Source organism: Chroicocephalus ridibundus, chromosome 3, assembly GCF_963924245.1.
Source record: "Chroicocephalus ridibundus chromosome 3, bChrRid1.1, whole genome shotgun sequence".
Taxonomy (NCBI): domain Eukaryota; kingdom Metazoa; phylum Chordata; class Aves; order Charadriiformes; family Laridae; genus Chroicocephalus; species Chroicocephalus ridibundus.
The window spans coordinates 128,405,343-128,426,524 of NC_086286.1; the positions used below are offsets into that span (position 1 = coordinate 128,405,343).

A 21,182-nucleotide genomic window follows, 5' to 3' on the forward strand; every position below is an offset into this window, starting at 1 on the left:
CTCCCCTCGGCAGCCGGCTGCCTGGCTGTGACTCATGCCCTCCGCAGCGCAGAGACTCTCCAACTCCGGCCATTTCTGCCTCTTGAAAGCCGCAAATGCATCCGGGCTCGAGCAAGGCCATTTACTCCCTCCCTGCTGCCGCGGCAGCTGCCAAAAATAAAATAAAATATTAAAATAAATAAAAAAAAAAGAAACCAAAAAGACCTCCTAAAAAGCAAACTGTGCTGTCTCTCTTCCGGCTGCGCTGCCGAGTCACTCCCCAAAGGCTTTTTATTTTGTCTTTGCGGGATCCTAATGCATTTCTGCCCCGACAGCCAGACACCGAGTCCCACGGGGAAGGGGGGGGGGCTGACGAGGCTCCCCCGGGCAGCACCGTCCTCCTTGCCCACAGCCGGGGTCTGTGCCCTGCTCCAGCCGTCCCTGCCACCGCCCTTGGGCTGGTCCTGGGGAAAGTGGCTTCACAGCTCTGCTCTGAGAGACGGGGCTGGGGGCTGCGAGCCGCCAGCGCCCGCGTTCCCCGTCCTCACCTCTCAGAGCAACGCCCCCGGGACCAGCTCCCACCCCAGCCCGGGAGATGGATCCAGGGGGTCAGGACAGGAGCTCTGCCAGCAGGACTCAGGGAAACAGGTTCGGCAGGGGGACTGTCCGATGGAAAGGACATCCCTGGTGGTGGCGGTGGCTGCCTGTCCCCGCAGGTGCCCCCTTCTCCTTCTCCCAGGGTAGCCTGGGCAGGGGACGGGGGGCACCGGCAGCCCTTGCACCCTGGGTCTCCTGGGTGGGACTGGCACTGACGGGACGGTTCACACCGCAGCCTGGGTACCACCCTGCCCTTCCTGCGGCTGGATGTCCTGAGAACCTCCCGTGAGCCACCTTCTTCTGCAAACCAGAGGCTGGGCGGGCTGGGAGAGCAACAGCCTGTGGGGTGGGGTGGGGTAGGATGGGGTGAGATGGGATGGGATGGGGTGGGATGGGATGGGATGGGATGGGTTGGGTTGGGCTGGGATGAGATGGGATGGAATGGAGTGTGATGTGTTGGGATGTACTGGGGTGGGATGGGATGAGATGGGCTGAGATGGGATGAATGGAATGCGTCGTGTTGAGATGTAATGTAATGGGATGGGTTGGGTTGGGATAAGATGGGTTGGGTTGGGATGAGATGGGTTGGGTTGGGATGAGATGGGTTGGGTTGGGATGAGATGGGTTGGGATGGGATGGGTTGGGTTGGGATGAGATGGGATGGCAGGGCAATAACCAAGGGTCCTCTGAGACCCCAGGGCAGAAGGATGGTCCCTTGTACATCCCTTGGACATCATCTGCCGAGATTCTGCTGCTCTATTTCTACCCACTCCTGCTGCTGGGATTCATGCAGAGGTCCCAAGGAGCTGTGGCAGCACCACGCATTGTATGACCGGGTGTGTTTGCTAACAAAATACAGGGCTTGGGGATCTTTGTAGGGCCACTGAGCCAGAAGGTTTCCATGATACGTCTCTGTCGTTCATGCAGAAAGCCGTGTTCATCGCAGGAGCAAGATGCGAAGTCCTCTTGGTGCTTCCTAACCAGGCTATGGGAAGGGCTCCTGCAAGGAGGACACCCAAAGCAAGGATCTGAACTTGGTCTTCTCTCGCCACATCCTTGTGCTGCTGGGTTGGGGTATGTCTGGCTTTGTCCTTCCTCCACCCCGGCAGCACCAGCCTTGTGAAGTGGGAACTTTTCCTGCACCAGATGATTATTTTGGCAGGTTATTTCCCAGGGAAAGTCCCTGAGCAGCCCATCACGGAATCATGATTTGGGTGGGAAGGGACCTTTAAAGGCCACCCAGTGGCACCCCCTGCCCTGGGCAGGGACACCTCCCACCAGCCCAGGTTGCTCCAAGCCCCGGCCAACCTGGCCTTGAACCCCTCCAGGGATGGGGCAGCCACAGCTTCTCTGGGCAACCTGGGCCAGGGGCTCACCCCCCTCACACCAAAGAATTTCTTCCCAATATCTCATCTCAATCTCCCCTCTTCCAGTGTAAAACCCTTCCCCCTCGTCCCACAGCTCCCCTCCCTGCTCCAGAGTCCCTCCCCAGCTTTCCTGGAGCCCCTTGAGGGACTGGCAGGGGCTGGAAGGTCTCCGCGGAGCCTTCTCTTCTCCAGGCTGAACCCCCCCAGCTCTCTCAGCCTGTCCTCCCAGCAGAGGGGCTCCAGCCCTCCCAGCATCTCCGGGGCCTCCTCTGGCCCCGCTCCAACAACTCCGTGTCCATCATCCCCAGGTTTCGGAGAGGGGTTTGATAGAGCCCAGGAGGCTGCTCCAGCTCCCTGGGAATGGTTGGGTGGGCAAAGGAGATGTCCCCAGTGCGGTCTGGGGCAGCACTAGGCTGGAAAGTGGCCGTCCAAATCTCACTGTGTCCCAGCGGCGCATGGCGGTGGGGATGGTGGGGTGTCCCGCACCCCGGGGTGGCAGCGTGAGCCGGCAGCCGGCACCCAGCCCGGCCTCGCTGGCATCGCTGCTCCCGAATGCATCACCAGCGTCTCCAGCCAGCTCGATTTAGCTCCGGTAAATGGCTCGGTTTCCTGATCTGATTTTTTCTGACGTGAAGCCGTTCCTGCCCTCTGAGCCGCTCTCCTCGCCATGGCGGCTGGATGGACGCGGTCCCCGAGGACCTGACACTTGTCTGCAGAGGTGAGGGGGGAGCGGGCCACCTCCTCCTCCGCCCCAGCAAGTCCATTAAGGCAGCCGACGTGCCGCGCAGGGCACGAGGAGCCCCCCCCCCCACTGCTTCCCAAAACAACCCCTCCCTGCACCCCCAAAACAAACCCAACCCGGCAAGAGCCGCGTGATCCCTTAAAAAAAACCCAACGAAAACACCAAAACGGTTGTTCGTGCCATCTGGAGCAAAAGAAAATGGAATTTTAATTAAAAACTCATGAGCTGGATGCTATAAATACATCGTCTTGCTGTAAGTTATTCACCCGTCAGGAACACGGAGGTCTGATCCCGGGCTCAGCGAGAGGAGCAGGGTTGGGGTTTTTTTTTTTCATTTCTGGGGCTATATATCTTTTTTTTCCCTTGCTTTTTCGCATTCAGGCGAGCAGCAGCACCCCAGCAGCCAGCCCTCGGCCCTTTCTGGAAGCCCCGGCCGAGCTCAGAGCTCTCTGCCCGCTGGGCTAGTGGCCGGCGGAGCTTGCCAGCCCTTGGGCTACGGCCAGCAGATCTCGGCACCAGCGGAGGGAAGCGTCACTCCGGGGAATTCAGGGCCTGGATATCTTCTTTCCAAGCACGGGGGATAACACACAGATCAAACCGGCAGCGACCTTGGGGAAGGAGCAAAGTTTCAGCAGCACACCCCAAACTGCCAGGCGTGGTGGTCCCCAAACCAGCTACCCCCATCGGCCGAGAGGAGACTCGGACTCCCCCGCTCTGCCTGTGTCTGCGTCTGCCTCGGCTGAAGAGGGAACCTGTTAACCCTGAAGCCTAATGACAGACACCTAGAAGTACCAGGAAAGGAAAAGCTTCCTGACAGCAGCACTGGGTGGGATCAAAAATTCATCTGGATTTTGTCTCTGTTCGTGGAGAACCGGGACAGCCCCAGACCAGAACAGGAGCAGAACAGCCCTACACCCATCCGGACACTTAAGAGTGTCAGGAGTTTAGGGATGTCCCAAAGCACACGCCAAAACACCCACATTGTGGTCGAAATCTTGGGAAAGTGCTTTCATCCCAGATGTTCTTCAGACGCAGGGCTTCGGTTAGGTCCTTCTCGGGGGGGGACCTTCTCAGGGTCCTTCTCACACTGGGAATTCGCTGGTTCCCAGTGGGGTGGCAGGAGCAGGCGCCTGGGAGGCCAGTCCTGCTCCCAGTCCTGCGAAATGCCAGGAATAACCTGCCACGCGCTGCCTCGGGATCTCTGGGAAGCTGGAGACCGTCGGCAGAGAAGGGCTGACCTCCTCTAGCACGGGTGAAACCTCGGAGGGCGCGGGGATGGGCAGCAGCGCTGTCAGAAGAGATCTCAAATCCTCCGCGTTCACACCCAGCAAATCTTCTCCCAAAAAAAGAGCCCTGGGTCCCTGCTAGGAATGTCTTCACAGGACGCTGCCAGACCCCGTCGCTTCCCGCTCCTGGGCAGATCCCGTGCCAAAGCACGTCGGATGTGAGCCCTCCCCAGGCTGTTTCCCGGGGACGAGAGGGCAGAGCTGGCCTGGATGAAGCTCAGAGCTCTGCTTGCGGGGAGGTACGGGGCAAAGGCACCCCACGGACCCCCGCTCCAGCCCAGCAGCGCCCGTCTGCCGTCTGCAGAGCCGCTTTTATGGGCAGAGGGTCTTGTCGAGGCTGCTCGGTCCCACCCGGGGGTAAGGTGACCACACGGGTGAGGAGTACAGGGATGTAATGAACTTTTTTTTTTTAATAGTTTGATGGGCAAAGCTTTTTCCTGGCAGGGGCTTGCACACTTCGGCGTTCCTTTAGGAGCCCTGTTGATAAATCACGGAGCTGCTCTGCTTGACCCCGGCACCGTGGACCTTCCCAGCCCAGGTCCTGCAGGAACAGGGAGGCTCTGGACGGACATTGTCCTCCGGATCCAGCGGAGCTGGGAAGAGCGGACTCCGCTCCCGGTGACTTAGCTCTTCCCTTCTCCAGGAGGTCATTGCCCCCTTGGAGACCTCCCAAACCCACGTCCATCAGAAGGAGCTCGGCGATTCAGCACATCCTCTGCACCGCCTTTAAACCGGGGGGAGATGAACCACCCTCCGGGACGCTGGTTGCTCGCCCCGAAGCACGGAGGGAGGCAAGTTGCTGGCCTTCAAATAGACATAAAACATTTAGCCGGCTACAGAAAGGCCAAGACTATCGTTATTTAAGTAGATCGAGCGAACCTAAGTTGTTCAGCTTAAAATGGGGCGAGGGAGGGCCTGTCAGAGCTGATCTGAAGTTTTTTCACGTCCCGTGCTCTGGCAGGGCCGGCGAGCAGAGGAATTCTCTTTCGCGAGTGCTTTTTTAAGAGCACACGCTCCGACGGGGCCGAGACACGAGATCAAACCGCCGAAAAACTGCAAGCCACCCGAAAAACTTTCCCAAACACATGTTGTGATTCATTTGAAGTACATACTTTTGCTGTCACAAAGAGACAGAACCAAGAATGCTAATAAACGGCAAGCAATGTAAATATAGAGCAAGGCAGTCAAAACAACGAAAACCCAGCATTTGCTCTGATTTTAAGCGACACACACAAAGGCAACAACCCCGCACTCAGGAACACGCCGAGGGAGAGCTTCGCAAGCGGCCGATAACCCCGGCGGAGGGGTGGCTTGTTTTCGCCTGCACGGCATCACGCAAGGAGGATTCCCAGCCCCAAACATCTGGTTTTCAGGACCAAAACACCTTATCTGGATTCCCCCCGTCTGAAAACCCAAGCCCGGTATCTCGCCATGTCATGGAAAGGACACGGGAGGACTGGCACGGCTTGGGCTTGGGCTGCCTCTTGTCAGGATGGTCCTTATTTCCCACCCCCGGGATCTGGGAGAAGCTGGTGCCCAGCATGGGGCTGCCCGTGCGCATCCCATGGGCTGGCGCCGTGGTCCCCGCGCGCGCAGCTATCGCGGGCACGGGGTGCCCGTGCAGTGGACCACCAGCACAGCCAGAACGGCATCATTTCTGCTCACGAAACAAGTGGTGGCGTGTCCCATCCCCCACCCCGAGCTGCCATCTGAAGCACAGGGCTCCAGCCCGTGCGACCTGCCCCCGGGGTGGGATGGAGCCGGGAACGTCCCGGGGTGGGGGAGCAGGAGGCATGGCCTGGGTTTGTGACCCCAGAGCCTGGCTCCAGAGGGGCTGCCACCCTCGTGCCTGCTCGGGGTGGGGGACAGCCGCTGTGTCCCCCAGCCCTGTGCTCCCAGCATCACGCAGGGGCTGCACGTGCACTCCAGAGCAGCATCTTCTCCCTCCCCAGGACCTCTAACACAGCAGCAGTACCCCAAAATGGGTGTGATTCAGCGAGGTACAGCAACCTTTTGGCGTGTTCAAGGTGCCCATGAGCCAGCAATGTGCCCTTGTGGCCAAGAAGGCCAATGGCATCCTGGGGGGCAGCAAGAAGAGTGTGGCCAGCAGGTGGAGGGAGGTCATCCTCCCCCTCTGCTCTGCCCTGGGGAGGCCACAGCTGGAGCACTGGGGCCAGTTCTGGGCTCCCCGGGTCCAGAAGGACAGGGAACTGCTGGGGAGGGGACAGCGGAGGCTACGGAGATGCTGAGGGGACTGGAACATCTCTCTGATGAGGAAAGGCCGAGAGCCCTGGGGCTGTTCAGCTGGAGCAGAGCAGGCTGAGAGGGATCTCATCAATGCTCAGCAATAGCTAAAGGACGGGGGGCAAGAGGATGGGGCCAGGCTCTTCTCAGTGGTGCCCGGGGACAGGACAAGGGGCAACGGGCACAAACTTGACCATGGGAAGTTCCATCTCAACATGAGGAGGAACTTCTTTGCTGTGAGGGTGGCAGAGCCCTGGCACAGGCTGCCCAGAGAGGTGGGGGAGTCTCCGTCTCTGGAGACATCCCAACCCCGCCTGGACGCGTTCCTGTGCCACCTGCTCTGGGTGACCCTGCTCTGGCCGGGGGTTGGACGGGATGATCTCCAGAGGGCCCTTCCAGCCCCTACGATTCTGTGATCCTGTGATTCTGGGGTCTGCCCTCACGCCTGCAAGCTCTTCTGCCTCCCCGCTGCCTCCCCACGCCAGGAAGATTTCTCCAGGGCCGTGCCAGGCTTACGTAAAGCCCAGCAAAGCTGCAATAACAACAGGGCTGTTTGGCTGGCTGAGGTCGAGCTGAGCCGCGAGCTGCTGCCAACGACCCATTCCCCTGCCAAGCGCACAGTGCTCCGGCTTTTGGCACCTGCTGTGAGCCCGGCTCAGATGAGGAGCCGCTGCTGGCACCCACCCGGCGCCTTGGGAAAGATCCTGGGTTATGTACAAGAAGGATACAGGAGGTGAACGGTCACACCATGCCAGACCCCAGCAGTGCCCGTGGTCTTGGCTCTGACTGGGACTGCTGTGGGATGGAGCGCGGGATGGCACTGGGGAGGCCCCACCTCGAGGGCTGTGTCCAGGTTTGGGCCCCTCACGCCAAGAAAGACCTTGAGGGGCTGGAGCGTGTCCAGAGAAGGGCAACGGAGCTGGTGAGGGGTCTGGAGCACAAGTCTGGTGAGGAGCGGCTGAGGGAGCTGGGGGTGTTCAGCCTGGAGAAGAGGGGGCTGAGGGGAGACCTTCTGGCTCTCTACAGCTCCCTGAAAGGAGGGGGTAGCCAGGGGGGGTCGGGCTCTTCTCCCAAGGAACAGGCCATGGCACAAGAGGAAACGGCCTCAAGTTGCGCCAGGGGAGGTTTAGGATGGATATTGGGAACAATTTCCTCCTGGAAAGGGTTGTGAAGCATTGGAAGAGGCTGCCCAGGGCAGCGGTGGAGTCGCCACCCCTGAGGGACGTGGGGTAGTGGTGGCCTTGGCAGTGCTGGGTTGATGGTTGGACTTGGTGATCTTAAAGGACTTTTCCAACCATAACAATTCTACAATTCTATGCCCAGGATGGACCCAGCCTAACGAGAGTGCGAGGAAGCACGTGGAGGAAGGCAGGCTCAGATGGTCTGGAGAAGTTGTTTTGCCAAGAGAAGGGCAATGAAGGTGCATGGGACCCCTCCTGTATCCCAGGCTGGTGCTTGCTGGTTGTTGGCAGCTGGAAAGATGTGAGGAACCCTCCTTTGCCGTCCTGAGACCCTGTAAACTCCTACCACTAGTGAGCCAAGTGAGACCACCTCTCGCTGCTCCCTGGCCACAGCGTGGAAGAGCATTATCCTGGTCACGCTGCTGCTCCCTTACGAGGCTGAGGGCAACAAGGGGGCAGGAGAGAAGAGACATGAAGGAGGGTTGGCGTATGGGGCAGTGCCATAAAAATGGGATGACACTGGTTGCCCCCTGCAGCCAAGCCCGTCCCGGTTGTCTCTGGGGAAGGAGAGATCCCACCAGCGGGATCTCTTTGACCTCCCAGGAGATACCAGGGAGAGCAGCTGTAAGAGTGAAGCCCACCCTGACCCACCATCGCTGGGGAAGCGGGGAGGAGGTGGCTGCAGCCTCTTCCCCTAAAAGCCCGCAGTGAAATGCGTCGTGCTGCGTGTGGAGCCGAGGATTTCAACCCTATTTCTCAAATCATTTTGTTTGTTGTCACGACAACCTGGGATTTCAGCGCCCTGCCCAGAGTTTTCTCAACCAGACCCTCACCCCTGGCAGGCTGGATCTGGCCCTGGATGACTTTTATAAGGGACCTTCTGGAGGAAAGCACATGGGATGGGTGCTGCCAGGGCTGGGAACGTCCCTGGTGATGGAGGGATGAAACCTTCTGTTCGCGGGAGCATCCAAGTGCTGGACGTTCTGCAGAGAAGAGGGAAATCCCTGGAGGAAAGGGAGTGCAACTGGTGTCCTGGAGAGCCCCTGTGAAGGAGGAAAGCCCAGGTGGTGGTTCCACAGGGCAGAAGTCCTCTTCTCCTTCCCCTCAGCTGCCCAACGAAGTCCCCTGGGGAGGCAGCCGTCCCTGGGGCTGAGCTGAAATCATCCCTTCCCCAAAGTTGGAGCAGGGGCCACCAACTTTGGGACCATTGCTCAGGCTCTCTTATGTGTTTTCCTAAAAGGACTCTTTTTCCTGAGAGCTGAGCATGCCCGGGCTGCCAGAGGGCATAGGATCTCTAAGTCTCTGGAGATGCGCATGGTGTGGGCAACTGTGGGCAGCAGGACCTTGGAGCGAAGCTGGGGAGAAACAAGTGTCATGGGAGTCACCATCTGGACACCAGCATCTCTGGTGCTGGAGCCAGCAAGGATCATCTCATCTCAGCCAGTCCTTGGCCATGGTTTGGCCCTTGCGACCACTGTGTCCCCACAGCTGCTGGGAAGGATGAAAGGATGGAGGTGCTTTAATAAAATCCTCATTTTCTTCTTTCTAGCTGAGGGCTGCCCCGTTACTGCCTCTGTGCTGGACAGGCCACCCGCTGCCTTGCATCCAGGCTGTGTCCCAGGACCACAGGTCACAGGCAGAGCTGGATCCAGCCCCTTCCCATGTCCTGCTCAGCAATCCAGATGGCTCATCCACGGGATGCTGTGACCCAGATCACGTCCCTTCTCCCACCATGGCTGCGCGAGAGCCCTTGCCGGGAACCCAGCGGCTTCTGGCTGCCGCGGTTCCTGCCATACGGCGCTGGCATCAGCCAATATCGGGTATTTAACAGCGTGTGGATATGAAGGGCAAAGCCCCAATTCATCTCTCTTCCAACCGGCCTGAAACTGGGCATCGGTCCACGCGGTTGGCAGCGGTTCATCCTTGCTCAGGCAGCCAAGGATTGCACTAAAAAGCCTGGGAAAGAGCAGAGAGAAGGGGACGGTCGCTGGGCTGGGAAGAGAGGGACTCCTCGCCTCTTGCAGGCAGCCGGGGAAAGTCACGCTCCAGCCAAAAACTGGGCACAGGGTCCTACAGCACCCAGGACACTTATGGCATTTGTATTCCGAGCAGCAAAAGGGCAAGAGACGTCACAGATGAGTCACAGGCACAGGCGTCCAGGGAAATACGGAATTGAAATCTATAATCAACTTGTCCTGCTGAGATCTAAGGCTGGGAGCCACCTTCTGCCAAGAGGAAATACAAATATTTGGGTTCTTTCCTTTTAAAAAAGGGAGGAAAAAGTGAAGAAGAGAGGGATTACTCAAGGATGCGGCATGAATCATAGGGTACAACTGAAGGTTGCTTTCTAGGAGGCCACAGGAGCAAAGCACCGAGTGAAAATGCAAACCACGATGCCCGGCAAAATTGGATGAGAGACGTGCTCATCTCTGTGGCTTTGCTCTGGGTCTGCAGGCCATGTAGCTCCGAGCAAAGCCAAGGTGAGCTGGAGGTGGCATTGGGTCAGCAGTGCCCAGTCAGGGATGTCTCAAGAGGACCGGCTTTTCAAAGAGTCTCTTTGCTCCTTCTACTGTCTGGTTTTGAGCACCTGAGGATGAAGGCAGTTGTACTTGCCCAAAACAACCCTGAGCTGGGAGATGGAGAACTCAAGGGAGCATGTTCAGACCAAAAGTAGGTATTTGATGATCCCGGGTTGTGAGCCAGATGTCCACGAGTAGGTGTCTAGTGTCATTCGCAACACCCTCAGGTCCCATCTGCTGGTCCAGAAAGCCATGGATCTTCTGTGAATCTTTTGCCACCTCAGCCAGCCCACTGGGATGTCTTGGGCACCCTCCCAGGTCCTGTGGGTACCTCAGGTGGATCCGGCCACCTACGTTTGGGTGACTGACTTGAGTCTGTAACATCATGAGAGGTTGTTCACACTCTTCTTCTGCTCAAAGGGCATTTCCAAAGAGCAGCTTGTCTTAGTTCATCAAGGCATGACAAGTTTATCTCGTTGCACCAAGGAATTCCTGCTTTCCTCCAGGGGCTTGCAATGGGTGGGAGGGTGAGCAGCTTCAGTGGAGATGCGTGAAGCTGGGTGTGGAAGCTACCATGCCGAGGAGCTGCCAAGCTCAAGAAATGGCCTGCAGGGTTGGACTTTCCCAGGAGGAGCACCAGGCACCGGGATGGGTGCATTGGGTCTGTCCACATGGGATATCTGCAAGCAAACCCAACCCAGAGGTGGCATTGAGGGGAGTGGAGTGAGTGGTGGGGCAGGAGCACAATCCCTTGTACCGGGGCTGTGTCTGCAAGTTCAGTCCATAGCTGGGTGCTGGTGTAACTGGTTAGTGGACCTACACGTAATGCTGAGAAGACCAGGCTGGGTCTTCTAGAGGTAGCGTGGCCCACTGTAGCTCCACTGGTGGTCACCAGACTGTGTAAGATAGTGGGGGCAGCCCAAGTGATGGCTGCAGAAGGGTGACCCACGCAACTACCCAAGCCCAGAGCTAATGCCACACGCCCTTGAGCGAGGAGGGCAGGGAGCAAGGCTCAGTCCACGCTCAGCTGAACTGCTGAGCCTTGTGAGCTGCTGTTGGGTCTCAACACATCAGCAGCCCACGGGGCCTGGGACTCGGCTACTAAGGGGGATGGACTTCCAAGGTTTGTGGACTGAGAGAGGAGGTAAAATTGGAATCTCCTGCCCCCAGGCAAAACCTTCTGCTTGTCCTGAGCGCTCCTTGACACATGCTCGTTAACCTGTTCTTGAAAATCTCCCTTCGTTGACCTTGGAAGGTCCAGACCAGCAGTTTACTCTTCTTTCTAGAAAGATTTTCCTTAACTTTGCTGCATTTTGAGCCTGTTTTTTTTTTTTTTTTTTTTTTTTTCCCTGCTGGCCACCAGGACACCGGAGACAGGATAGTCCCTTCCTATTTGCAGACATATGTTTTGCATTTGAAAACCAGGGTCAGGTGTCCCTGGCACTGTCTCTTCTCTACACTAAAGCAATTCCCATTCCTCCCAACTGCTGCCGCGGGTCATATATTCTGGACCACTGGAAGCAGCCGGAGCAAAGGCACTGGCGAACCAGTGTGGGATCTCAGAGCATCTGCACTGGCCCCAGCAGTGAGTGCAGGGGAATAAAAGACATGAAGATGACCGAGCTCTCGGCTGTCACACCGAGAGTTGTTTGAAGCAAGAACAGAAAAGCATCGGGGAGCGGAGAGAGGCATGAAAGCCACAACCGCCTGATATGACAGCAGAGGAATGAAATCAGAGAAAATCCAATTTCCACCGGAGAGCAAAAATAAACTCTGACAAGCGAGGGGAGGGAGGGAACAGCGTGTTCCCGAAACCACCGCTTCCCCGGGCGGTGTGCACGACCCAACCCGACGGGCACCAGTGCGCATCCCGCAGCCCTGGGTCATGGTCCCCAGGGCAGATGGGGACCTGAGTTGTCCCCTGCAGAGCCAGCCCAGGCAGCTCCACGCTCTGCCCTTCCCAAGGCTGTGGTCCCTGCCCAGCTCATTACCCGGGGCTGTGCACGGCGCCCATGGTTACAAACCCCTTGGAGACCAGCAGAGAGGAGCCCAGAGGGGCCGGGGATGGGCTGCGCCGGTGCTAACGAGCCCTGATGGGCTCAGGCTCCATCCCAGCCTCGTGACGGTGGTGAGGACCTCAGTGGGGACCGGGGCAGCTTTTGCACATCAGCCAGAATCAGGGAGTTGGTGGCAGGGATGGAGTGGGATGCTGTTTGGCTTCCTGGTCATCTGGCTGAGACCTTTCCAGCCAGTCCCCGGGGTCCCCCTTTGCAGAGCTGGTGCAGAGGGACATAAGGGACATGAAGATGCTCAGAGGGTTGGAGCATCTCTCCTATGAAGACAGGTTGAGAGAGTTGGAGTTGTTCAGCCTGGAGAAAGCTCCTAGGATACCTTATAGCAGCCTTCCAGTCCCTAAAGGGGGCTTACAGGAGGGATGGGGAGGGACTCTTGATCAGGGAGGGGAGCCATAAGACAAGGGGGAACAGTTTTAAACTGAAAGAGGGGAGATTTAGATGAGATATGAGGAAGAAATTCTTTGGTGTGAGGGTGGTGAGCCCCTGGCCCAGGTTGCCCAGAGAAGCTGTGGCTGCCCCATCCCTGGAAACATCCCAGGCCAGGTTGTACGAGGCTCTGAGCAACCTGGTGTAGTTGAAGATGTTCCTGCTCATGGCAGGGGGTTGGACTAGATGCCCTTTAAAGGTCCCTTCCCACCCAAACCATTCTATGACCCTGTGATCCTTTGATTCTATATATACAAATCTCTGCTGGGGGGATGAGCTTGACGAGGCGCAAGAGGCAGACGCCAGGCTCTGTCCCACCATTGGTCTCACCATCTCTCCTGCCCCTTGGTGAAGTTGCTTTATGAAGTAACTTGGCGTCTGTCTCTTCTCCCAAGGAACAGGCGATGGGACAAGAAGAAATGGCCTCAAGTTGTGCCAGGGGAGGTTTAGGATGGATATCGGGAACAATTTCCTCATGGAAAGGGTTGTGAAGCATTGGAAGAGGCTGCCCAGGGCAGTGGTGGAGTCGCCATCCCTGGAGGGATTGAAAAGCCGGGCAGACGTGGTGCTGAGGGCCATGGGGTAGTGGTGGACTTGGCAGGGTTGGGTTGATGGTTGGACTCAATGATCTGAAAGGTCTTTTCCAACCATAACAATTCTATGATTCCATAAAGGTTCTTCCCTGATGCAAACAGGACCGTGGGTCCATAGCTCATCTTGGAGGGGATTGTTGGAGGTGTCGCAGGTGTTGGAGGAGTCCGCTCAGGCAAAGCGTTGGGGGCAGGAGGGGAGTGGGTTGCATGGAGCCGGTCAGAATAATAATAATAACTACCCCAGCTGAGGAATAACGGGGTCACAGCACCGGCAGCACGACGCTTTTCTAGTACGTGGGAGATGGGGGGCTGTTCGTGGCCAGTCTCCTGCCCACCCTCCCCGAGTATTTCGTTACCAGCTTTTCTAATTCACGTTTTCTTAGCACGCCCACGACACTTACACTGTGATTTTGTGTTTTCCTCTGTAATTACTCAAATAACCGCACAAAGGCAGCTCCCGGCAGGTAGCGAGCATCCCGTGTGAGGAAGCAAGTCTGCCGTGGGTTTCTCACTGCTGGCGACGCAGCCTGGCAGTTTCGGTGTCTGGGGACCGGGGAACCAGCTTTCTTGAAAGCAAGATATTTCCCCTCAGAGCCTGGATGTTTCATCTCCCTTTACGTTCATCCTCGCAGGTAAAATACCTGCTCTTGCAGGTGATGCATCTCACGCATCCATGTAAGCATCTGCAATGGGTCCCGGGCAGGGAGAGGGGTCTTTGGGCTGCGAATGAGGAGGGGACCAAGCGACAACAGCTTCAGTGAGAGCTTCGTGCTCCTTTTCTCTGGTTTCGGGGTCCTGCAGAAGCGTGATGCTTTGGAGAGGTTTTACTTCTTAATTATTATCTTTTTCAGAGGAGCTTTCTGCTTCACGGAAAACCTGGCAAATAGAATCAGAGAGTCGCAGAACCGTTTAGGTTGGAAAAGACCTTTAAGACTCCAGCCGTTAATCTCACACTGCCAAGTCCATCGCTAAACCAGGTCCCTCAGCACCACATCTACATGTCTTTTAAATACCTCCAGGGACGGTGACTCAACCACCTCCCTGGATGTGGGGAAAAAGCCATACCCTGGCTAATCTCCTGCTGGGTCTTGAGCTGAGGAGACCTTGAGGCTGCAGGAGACCTTGCCACAATCCCGGACTCTCTTTGTCCTCTCCACCCTGACTCCCCAGGGCAGTCCTGGGCCCCACAGGGTCCCCCCTACGGGCAGGAGACCCCTCCTCAGTTGCAGGTGACTCTTCCCCCAGTGTCAGCAGTTGCCACAGTGGCTTCCTCATCCCAAAAGTCTCATCCTCCGTCAGCTCCGTCACCCGTGCAGCTCTGCCCCGTGTGCCTTGTGCCAGGAGCTGCCCTCGCCATGTGCCGCTGCCGGGTCGCAAGCCCCATGGATCGTCACTTTGCAGGCAGCTCCCTTTGCCATTCATCCAGCAGCTGAGAGCTCGTAGGGATTAGAAGACAGACACGGTACCTCCATTCTCCCGCTGTCCCCCTGTGACTCCTCCAGAGCTACTTTTGGGGCTCCAGCAGCCCATTTGAAGGATGGAAGGCACATCTGGCCAGCCTGGGATGCTCAGAACCAGGCGTTGCTTTGGCTGGCAGGAACATCCCCACCAGGATGATGCCCAACGTTGACTTTGCCAGTTGGACGCCGATGAAAGCCCTGAGCCCCTCCACCTCCCTCCCCTGATACAGGCTGATCATGCTGGCGATGCACCAGTGCGCTGGAACTCCAGCTTAATCGCCCTCCCTTTCTTTCTTTATTGTTTCGATGAAAAGGGATCCGAAGAATAAACTCCAAACTGCTATTTTAAGGGGAACAACCTAATGCACAAAAAAGCCCGCATTTCTGCCAAAATGGCATCGCGACGCGGCGGAGCGCTTGGCTTCTCCTGAAACCGAGCCCCATGCCCAATTTAGGCGAAACTATTTGCCATCAGAGGCAGATACCGCAGGGTTTTCCCAGACCCATCTCCTCGGGTAAGTCACCGTGGCAGGACACGATGGCTCTTGCCCCGTGCCCCACGGCCATGGGGCAGGGAGGAGAGGTTTGTGGCCAGGCAGGGTGTCCTACGTCCCATCACAGCTCCCTTGCCGCCTGGAAGGATGGGGTGGACGGCGGCTCTGTATGAGTTGGGGTGACGCTTTTTGTGGGGAGGGGACCGGCGTCTGGCACGCGGGGACATGGCGCTGGCCCTTCTGCGACATCCCAGCGCCGCGCAGACGCAGGCAGGGCAGACGCAGGGGTGTGCTCTCCTTCACCTTGAGAGCAAAAACAGCTGACGGGAGCCATCAAATATTGATGCTTTCCATCTACGAGGCCCTCAGAGCCCGGCTGCGGTCAGCGGAGGGGGAGGCTGATACTCTCCATCTCTTCCAGAGTTGTGCAGACGATCGATGACAGCTCTGGGAACAGGCACAGGGACCTCCCTGGTGTCCTTGTCCCCGTCCCATCGGCTGTGAGCCAGGGATGACATCGGTCCTTGTTCTTGCAGATGGCTGGCCACTTCGCCTCGTGAAACCAGTGATTTTCTGCACCTTCTTTGGCACGTCCCAGCTCGCCACCATGTTTTCCAGGCACCCGGGGAGAAGCAAAGCCAGCAGCCCCAAGCTGCAGGGACCAGCTCCCCCTCTGCGGCAGCACACCCTCCCTGCGGACGGTTTCCTGTGGGGGCTGGAGGAGGTGGGGAACGGCAGCATGAAGAGCACAGGGTCAGCAGGAGATGCCGCGGAATAGCCGGGACGTTGGTGGGATGGGGCAGGGCTGGGCAGGACCCTCCTGGGTTCGTCAGCGCTGGGACACGCGGAGGGCCACGGGCATCCCTTTTCAGTGGCTGGAGGGGGTTTGGTGGGGATTAGGGTTTCCTTTCACTTCCTCTGGGCTTTTTAATCGCTTCCAAGCACCTGCTCAGGGCTGCTGCTAAAGATGGGATCCTGATTCCGTGTCTTCAGGCTCTCTGCAGGGTGGGTCCATGGGGACAGCTTGCGTCGGCTCTTGTCCCCAAGGAGCTCTTGGGACCCTGCGTGAGGGTCCCTGGGCTGGGGTTACACCATGTGTGAAGGTCCTCCTGGAGCAGGGTCCTCTCCTGAACGTTTTCCAGCTTCCCCTGCCACCATCAGCACAGTCCCCGATGTCCCAGACAGCCCCATGGCACGCTCGAAGGTGTCCAGCCCTGAGCCCGCAGCCCCTGCCCCACCGCTCCTGGCAGGGACGAGTGTGGTGCGAGCACCCTGGGTGATGCCACCACAAGCCCGCAGAGCAAAGCTGCTAAAAATACCCTCCGTGCCTCGGAGCGGTGACAGCTAAAGCCGCCTCTCCCTGATTTACAACATCCCCAGCTGCGGCGTTGGCTCCCCGGGGCACCGCGGCCACGCTGGTCCCTGTGGGATCACGGAGACTGAGTTTCAGGGTGACTTTGCCAATGAGAGAGACACCTGTGTGACACGACCTCTCCGCCGGGATGCGAGCGGACAGCCCACCGCCAGACACAACCTCACCACAAGCCATCAGAGAAGCCTGGAGGGGACACAGGGTGGGAAGCAGGTGGCAGGTTACTCCACCGGCAGTGCTGCCTCCAGCGCTGGGGCCTCGGCACAGGAGAGACACGGAGCTGTTGGAGCGGGGCCAGAGGAGGCCCCGGAGATGCTGGGAGGGCTGGAGCCCCTCTGCTGGGAGGACAGGCTGAGAGAGCTGGGGGGGTTCAGCCTGGAGAAGAGAAGGCTCCGCGGAGACCTTCCAGCCCCTGCCAGTCCCTCAAGGGGCTCCAGGAAAGCTGGGGAGGGACTCTGGAGCAGGGAGGGGAGCCATGGGACGAGGGGGAAGGGTTTTACACTGGAAGAGGGGAGATTTGGATGAGATATTGGGAAGAAATTCTTTGGTGTGAGGGGGGTGAGCCCCTGGCCCAGGTTGCCCAGAGCAGCTGTGGCTGCCCCATCCCTGGAGGGGTTCAAGGCCAGGTTGGCCGGGGCTTGGAGCAAGCTGGGCTGGTGGGAGGTGTCCCTGCCCAGGGCAGGGGGTGGCGCTGGGTGGCCTTTAAGGTCCCTTCCCACCCAAACCAGTCTGGGATTTTATCGTTCTGGATAGGAAGGGGCTGGAAGGTCTCCGCGGAGCCTTCTCTTCTCCAGGCTGAACCCCCCCAGCTCTCTCAGCCGGTCCTACCAGCAGAGGGGCTCCAGCCCTCTGAACACCTTCATGGTCCTTCTGCAGGGACCCTTTAGATACAGCGATCCCCTGTACCCAAAATGGCAAGAAGCAGCCCCAGAGGTCAAATCCGCATGTTTAATCCCACCAGCAAGGTGTTCAGATGCCGGCTGTCTGTGTCCTCTACCAAGACCCCAGACCCTGATAAGTTGGGGCTTGTGTGGGGCCGTGGGTGACAGCCCCTGGCAGACCGCCCCCGTCACTGTTCTGGGATGGGACAGAGCTGGGAAATACCAGAGCGCCGCGGCAGAGCATCCCTTGCTGCCTGGCGTGCCGGGGGTAGGAGGATGCAGGATGCTGCTCCTCCCTTCCCAAATCCCCCAGTTCCTTCCCAGTGGGAGCCCAGGGCCCTCGGATACTGCTCGCGTCCTCGAGTGGGGACAGGGGAGCAGCTGGAGGAGTGACGAGCGCCCACTCATCCATCTTGAACGGCCTGGAGAGGGTCGGGAGAGCCCAGCTCATCCTCGCCCGCAGAAAAAGTAAATTCGACCTGGAATTACCCCGGTTGAATAACCGGCTTCCCCTGGAAGGAGTGGGCCGACGGGAAGATCCCCAGACCCGCAGACGTTTGTCACAGGGCTGCGCTGCGTGGGAGGCGACGCTGTCATCCCCAGCCCGTGCCGTCCCCGCTGACTCCATTCAGAAATCACCGATGATGCAAAAAAAGAGGGGGGGGGGGGGGGGGAAAGAAAGGAAAAGCATCTGAAATGGAGGAAGCGCCAGAATCCCGGTTGCCTGGACAACGGGTTTGGACCCCCTCCTCCTCGTGCCTGATGACTCAATCCTTAATTACGTGACCGAGGCTCATTTTCGCCGGCGGGAGCCCCGGCTCGCCCGAGGAGCGGAAGCGATCCCAGCCCAGGCGTGAGCCGGCACAGCCCATGGCCTGCCTCCTCCGGGACCGACAGAGACGTCTCCCAGTTTAAGGCCAGGCACAGGCTTTTCCCCCGGTAACCAAAGGACCCTCACGCCGGGATCGGGGCCGTCTGAGTCCTGTGGACACTGGGGACAAGGGACCGGAGGCTCCAGCTCCTGCGACGATGCCCAGGGAAGGGCACCCAGCGCGGGAATGGGGAGGCGGCAGCGCTCACAAGGCCGTGTCACCCACGTTTTTAAGACATTTGATCTTTTTCTCTGGTTTTCAGCACTGCCTTTCAGCTTGTCCCTTTTATATAAAATCCCGTCATGTCATGCTTTTTTTTAATTTTTTTTTTTTCTTTTCTTTTTGGTCTTCTACGCTTGCCATCTGCTGCTGGCATCCCTTCTCCCCAAACCCTGCTCCCGCTTGGCCTTTGGATGGGGGAATAAAAATGCTGGGCAGGGAATAAATAATTCATTGGGCACAGCTACCGAATGCGGCATCCGAAGCCCGTGGCGTGGTAGGTATTAAACAGTCCCCGCTGCGGCACAGAGGCCAAATAACGCTGCTGGCCCCGGCTTTGTCCCGATGCCGCGGCGTCTGCCAGGGCCGGGAGCACGATGTACCTGGTGCCCCTGGTGCCGCACCGAGGCGTGCCCAGCCTCCTCGCCCCCAGGATTAGGATTCCGGGCAGGAAAAAGAAAAGGAGGTTTGGGCTTTAAATAGGAAAAGCTGGCGGGGTTGGGATGGGGATGGATGGGAGCTTTCGGGGGGGAGACACCGGGAGGTGGCATGGAGGATGCAGCCCTCCAGGGACTGCGGTGGCCCGGCCAAGGTATCCTCAGCCGAACTGCTCCAGCCATGTCGAGGTCCCCATCTCCTTGGCGGGGACCCTGGGATGGTGTCGGAGGCTCAGCGGGGGCATGGAGAGGAGGAGGTGATGCCTGTCCTTGCAAGTCGGGGTGGGATCAGAGGGGCTGGCAGCCCTGCCAAGCTGTCCCGGCGTCACCTCCGGCAGGGACAACGCCACAGCCCCGCTTGTCTCCACTGAGATCATCGCTCCGGTTCTCCTGCCCCTTTACAGTGAGCGGCTCGTCGTGGAGAGGATCATCCCAGAAAGGATGCCGGTACTCCCTGCACCCGGCATGGCGGGGCAGGGGCAGCCGGGAAGGGCAGCAAGGGGCTGGGGACAGGCGGTGCCAGGGAGGTACCTGCTCTGAGAGGCAAAACAGGTCACTGCTGTCTCCCATCCTCCCCAGAGACGGCACGTAAGAGCTCGTAGGAAGCCTGCCGGCTCGCTGCCGGCCCTCGGTGGCGGACGGTGACTCACCCAGGTGAGGACCACGCCACAGGGATGGTGCTTGGGATGCTCACCCAGCTCCAGCCTCCAGCATGGGCAGCTCCGGGCTTCATCCTGCCGCCTTCACGCCCTCCTCTGCCTCCTCTGTGTCTGCAGGGGCAGCTCTGGGCTTCATCCCGCCACCTTCATGCCCTCCTCTGCCTCCTCTGTGTCTGCAGGGGCAGCTCTGGGCTTCATCCCGCCACCTTCATGCCCTCCTCTGCCTCCTCTGTGTCCACACCGGCAGTAGGTCGGGGCTGGCCAAGGACAAGGGCTGCATCCCTGCCACATCCCTGCGCAGGCAGGGAGCAGGAGCAGGGGCTGGGGTGACACCAAGGGGGCTGGGGCCGGGGAGGGTTCAGCCCATGGTGGGGAGGTGCCACCTGAATTTTGGAGCCATGTGCAATTAGAGCGCAGTTTGGTGCCGGAGCGGGCCTGGGGACTTGAATGCTCATCCGAAGGAGGGTGAGATGTGGGGAGGGGGCTTTCCTGGGCAGCCCCCATCCTGCCCCACTGGTGCTGAGCCCCACAGCTCCCCCTAAGTTGCAGACACCCCCAACCGGACAAATGGAATGCTAACACTGCCTAATGGCTGTTCTCCCAAGGTTTGTTTTAGCCCTGATGCAGCGGTGACTCAGCTGGACCTTCAGGGGGTTCAGGCAGATGAGTTTCACTCCAGCCTCCCAGTTTTCCTTCCAGCCTTTTTGCAGTAAGATGTGTCATGGAATCATCGAATCCCAGACTGGTTTGGGTGGGAAGGGACCTTAAAGGCCACCCAGTGCCACCCCCTGCCCTGGGCAGGGACACCTCCCACCAGCCCAGGTTGCTCCAAGCCCCGGCCAACCTGGCCTTGAACCCCTCCAGGGATGGGGCAGCCACAGCTTCTCTGGGCAACCTGGGCCAGGGGCTCACCCCCCTCACACCAAAGAATTTCTTCCCAATATCTCATCCAAATCTCCCCTCTTCCAGTGTAAAACCCTTCCCCCTCATCCCACGGCTCCCCTCCCTGCTCCAGAGTCCCTCCCCAGCTTTCCTGGAGCCCCTTGAGGGACTGGCAGGGGCTGGAAGGTCTCCGCGGAGCCTTCTCTTCTCCAGGCTGAACCCCCCCAGCTCTCTCAGCCTGTCCTCCCAGCAGAGGGGCTCCAGCCCTCCCAGCATCTCCGGGGCCTCCTCTGGCCCCGCTCCAACAGCTCCGTGTCTCTCCTGTGCCGAGGCCCCAGCGCTGGAGGCAGCACTGCAGGGGGGTCTCCCCCGAGCGCAGCAGAGGGGCAGAATCCCCCCCTCGCCCTGCTGCCCACGCTGCTGGGGATGCAGCCCAGGCTGCGGGGGGGTTCTGGGCTGCCAGCGCACGGTGCCGGCTCCTGTGGAGCTTCTCACCCACCAACACCCCCAAGTCCTTCTCCTCAGGGCTGCTCTCCATCCCTCCATCCCCAGCCTGGCTTTGTGCTGGGGTGGAGAGCAGAGCGGGTCCCCACCAGGAATTACTTAGAGAAGAACCCCCTTACACACTGCTCCCCTCGCCGCCCCTCTCCTCTCGCAGGAGACACGCAGACCATGACCGACCACCTGAATCACAGGCTCGTTTTAGCTCGGTGTGGGTGCCAGAGCTTTGTAAAGGGAGGACGAAAGGATATTTCAGGGGAAACCATCCCGGGCAGGACACTGGCTGCTGTTGTGTGTCCGTGACTCACTTTGCAGGAATCTGCCCCACGCGGAGGGACCATCCTGTCCCGGTTACTTTGCCAGAACAGAAGCAACCCCCGGGGCCCATCTGCAGGT

At 58.9% G+C, this 21,182-nt stretch overlaps 1 protein-coding gene across 1 annotated transcript in view; it reads left to right on the top strand.

Moving 5' to 3' along the window:
* The window catches only part of LOC134513764 (mucin-2-like), a gene marked incomplete at its 5' end in the record, with an annotated part of 56,399 nt that overhangs the window by 8,206 nt on the left and 27,011 nt on the right, over window positions 1-21,182 (top strand). Inside the window, 2 exons of the mRNA XM_063330929.1 lie at window positions 19,521-19,649; window positions 20,944-20,995. Of these exons, the coding sequence (XP_063186999.1) occupies window positions 19,521-19,649; window positions 20,944-20,995 (181 nt within the window). The remainder of the gene's footprint in view (window positions 1-19,520; window positions 19,650-20,943; window positions 20,996-21,182) is intronic.